The sequence below is a fragment of the Anoplophora glabripennis genome, unplaced genomic scaffold (genome assembly GCF_000390285.2).
Source record: "Anoplophora glabripennis isolate ALB-LARVAE unplaced genomic scaffold, Agla_2.0 scaffold3648, whole genome shotgun sequence".
Classification (NCBI taxonomy): Eukaryota; Metazoa; Arthropoda; class Insecta; order Coleoptera; family Cerambycidae; genus Anoplophora; species Anoplophora glabripennis.
In genome coordinates, this window is record NW_019419794.1 from 4,802 (window position 1) to 7,836 (window position 3,035).

At 34.9% G+C, this 3,035-nt stretch overlaps 1 protein-coding gene across 1 annotated transcript; it reads right to left on the minus strand.

Annotated features, from left to right (window-relative positions):
• Window positions 1-417: 417 nt before the first annotated feature.
• Window positions 418-1,522, minus strand: LOC111692811 (DNA damage-binding protein 1-like; the record flags this gene model as incomplete). The annotated part of the gene is made up of 4 exons (XM_023456934.1): window positions 418-541; window positions 597-912; window positions 966-1,129; window positions 1,186-1,522. Coding segments are annotated over 4 exons (941 nt in total), but the record flags the coding sequence as incomplete, so codon positions are not given.
• Window positions 1,523-3,035: the final 1,513 nt, after the last annotated feature.

Genomic DNA, 3,035 nt, shown 5'->3' on the forward strand with positions numbered 1-3,035 from the left:
TAAAATCCTTGATGTTTTGTTTATTCATTGTTACCATTTAAATTTACCCAAATAAAATAATAACTAAAAANAACCTCCATATGCGTGATAGCGGCAACGCCGCGGTTCTCGACGTAGCGTATTATTTGAAATTCGCAGGTGTAACATATGATGTATATGTTACACCTGCAAAGTTCCAGAATGACCGAACACGAGCGAGCGAACACCGAGCCGAGCGCGCCAGCCAAGTGCAACGTTCCCAAATCTAAAGGCTTACTACATTAGTCAATAGCAAATATACAGAAACTCTCATTTGACTTTAGACATACTCGATAAACCTCCTTAATAATGTTCATAAAAGTTTCCTGCATAAAATTATTAAGATTTATACATTTTGTCACAGAAATGAAATAGTCATTAAAATAAATAAATATTTACCTTTGATTGTTCTTGGTAAGTGATCCTCCTTGGCGACTCTTGTAATTGAACGGTTCTTATATGCAATTTTTGAATTTCGTCAATTGTTCCTATTGTCACTGAAGTGTCTGTCGCCAAAGCTAAGCTATAAATATAAAATATTCAATACAGATACATACATACACGATATCGCAATTTACCTGTCAGGATAAGCCTCTGCATTCAAGGAGCACATGTGGTTTACTTCCTTCATATTAACATTGGAGAACACCAACTTGTGGTTCGATGAATATATTACCGTTGGCCTGTCGGAACAGGCAAATACATTTGTGGTGCTCAATGATCGGAAGGTCCTCAAAACTGTCGGTTGGGTGCCTAATGTTACTTTTTTCTTATCAGTCAGCGTTCCCGAGTCTTTATGTAAGGAAAAGTAAAACATCGAACCGTCACCTAACGCGCAAAGCAAATAATCGTGACCCTCAAAACACGCCATGAGAACCGAACGAGGAATTATTTCTGGAAGTAAATAACATGTTTGAAATTGTTGTTTCATTAACAAACGCACTTACCTCCACCAAGCAATTCTTTGGTAGCTTCTGATAAGTCAGGCAAACGTAATATTCGTGCTGATATATCTGTCCAGAGTCCAACAGCTACCAATTCTGATGTTGCTGTGCCATCCCCGAGGGGACTAATATCCAAACAGGCAACCTCAACATCAAGTGTAGTGTTTCTATAAAAAAAATATGCAAATAATAATTATTAAATCAAATAATTAGAATATGTTACCCTTTCAAAATCAATTCATTGGGATGAATTTCTAAGTAATACAAAGCTGAGCCGGTGGAAAGAATAACTTGAGAAGTATTACAAGCCACGACACTAATATTTTTCTCAGTAGGCGGTTTCCATTCGGCTAATAAGGTCTTATTTTGTGCGGAAACAAGCCTGGCAGAAATGGGCGTTATTTGTATAATTTGTTCATGTACAACATTGCCACAATAAAATGTTTGTTGATCTGAGGCAAAACCGGCTATGTCGGTTTCTTCTACTTCTTCACCATTTAAACTTAAGACACGGGTCTGGCCAACGAATGAAAGCACTAAGGTATTGTCCAATTTACTACCTAAAAAGATTTTTTTTTTTAATTATACTATAACAAAGTGAACCACCTTTTGCATGTTTGTACTTAAAAATGGATTACCATTAATTACAAAATATCATTGCTAGAAATTGTACAACAGTTTTGATTGTGTTCAACAAAAAAATATTATTATTATATTAAAACTATTATAACAGCACCTAAACTGACTAAATTATAATTGCATGTAAAAGATGTGCATGTAAGAAATAATTTTATATGTAAATCGTTTATTACTCTCAATATTCGTTTGCACTTTTGTACAACTACTGAAAAACAGAATAACACGCTTAAATGTATAAAATTAAGCTAACGTTACATAATAAGGGCACAAGAAATAGTACCCTGAGCAAGTGAATAATTTGAAAAGGAGTAAATTTTTCACTGCTCTGTGGGTCTATGAATGGAGCAGGATTTTAAAATTTCTTAAGGAAATTGTTGCTTTGCACCTTATCATGTCTATTTTGCACATGGTTACTACTTTTTTTCAAATAAAATTGAAAACTACTCAACTAATACACATAATACAACAGTAATTAAATATCAACAAACACCGTCATGTTAGAACATGGATGTAGATTAGGAATGTGAGCAAAAAAAAATTATTATGCCCTTACTGATTTATACTAAACCATGTTACTTCACAAAATTTGTCACACACAATATTGTGTGAAAATATACTGAAAAAAACACAAAAAAGTTAGGATTACAGTAGCATTTCAAGAATTTACAACATGCTGACCAATGTCGAACAGTCTTTTAAAAACCAAATTCATTTGTGTTATTAATCAAAATGGAGGACACTTCGAGCAATTGATGTAAATCAGCAGTGTAAGTATTCTTCTCCTTGTTGTGTTCCGAGTTTCAGTTTGTTTCGTTTTGCATTTTGTTTTAGTTGTTAGTAATTTACTTTTGTTTGTCAAACCACTCTTTAAACATGCCAGTAAATATTGACACCGTCAGTATCAAGCCTGATAGAGGATCAAAGCGAGTGGGAGGAAAGGTTTAATACCCTGGAAAGGTGGAGCCTAGTATGGTTTACAGATGGCTCCAAAATGACCAGAGGGACGNGGTAAATTTTGTTTTGTTCCGTTTCAAAATGCCGTGTAATAATATTAGTAAACAAAATATCCCTCTTATTTCTTCCTCTCGCAATTTTAATATGACTGGTTAATAGAAGCTGACTATAATAAATTAAAATTACCTGAATCACATCAAATTCCGCATTGCTGCACTGCACTGCTAGGCAATTTGTCGGCCACTTGTCAACAGCTGCGATTTATTGCTCAGTCGCCCATTTCGGCTGTCTGTGTACGCCGTTTGCACGCGCGCGCAATCTTCAACTGGTCGTATACATTTCTACCACCTCCACGTTTAATTCGACCAGAACAAGTTTTTCAAATATTTAGGCCCAAATTCATAGATCTCACTAAAGTTCCGCTCACACTTATCTCATACTAAACTCACCCTAATCGTATTCATAAACAATTCTAATTCA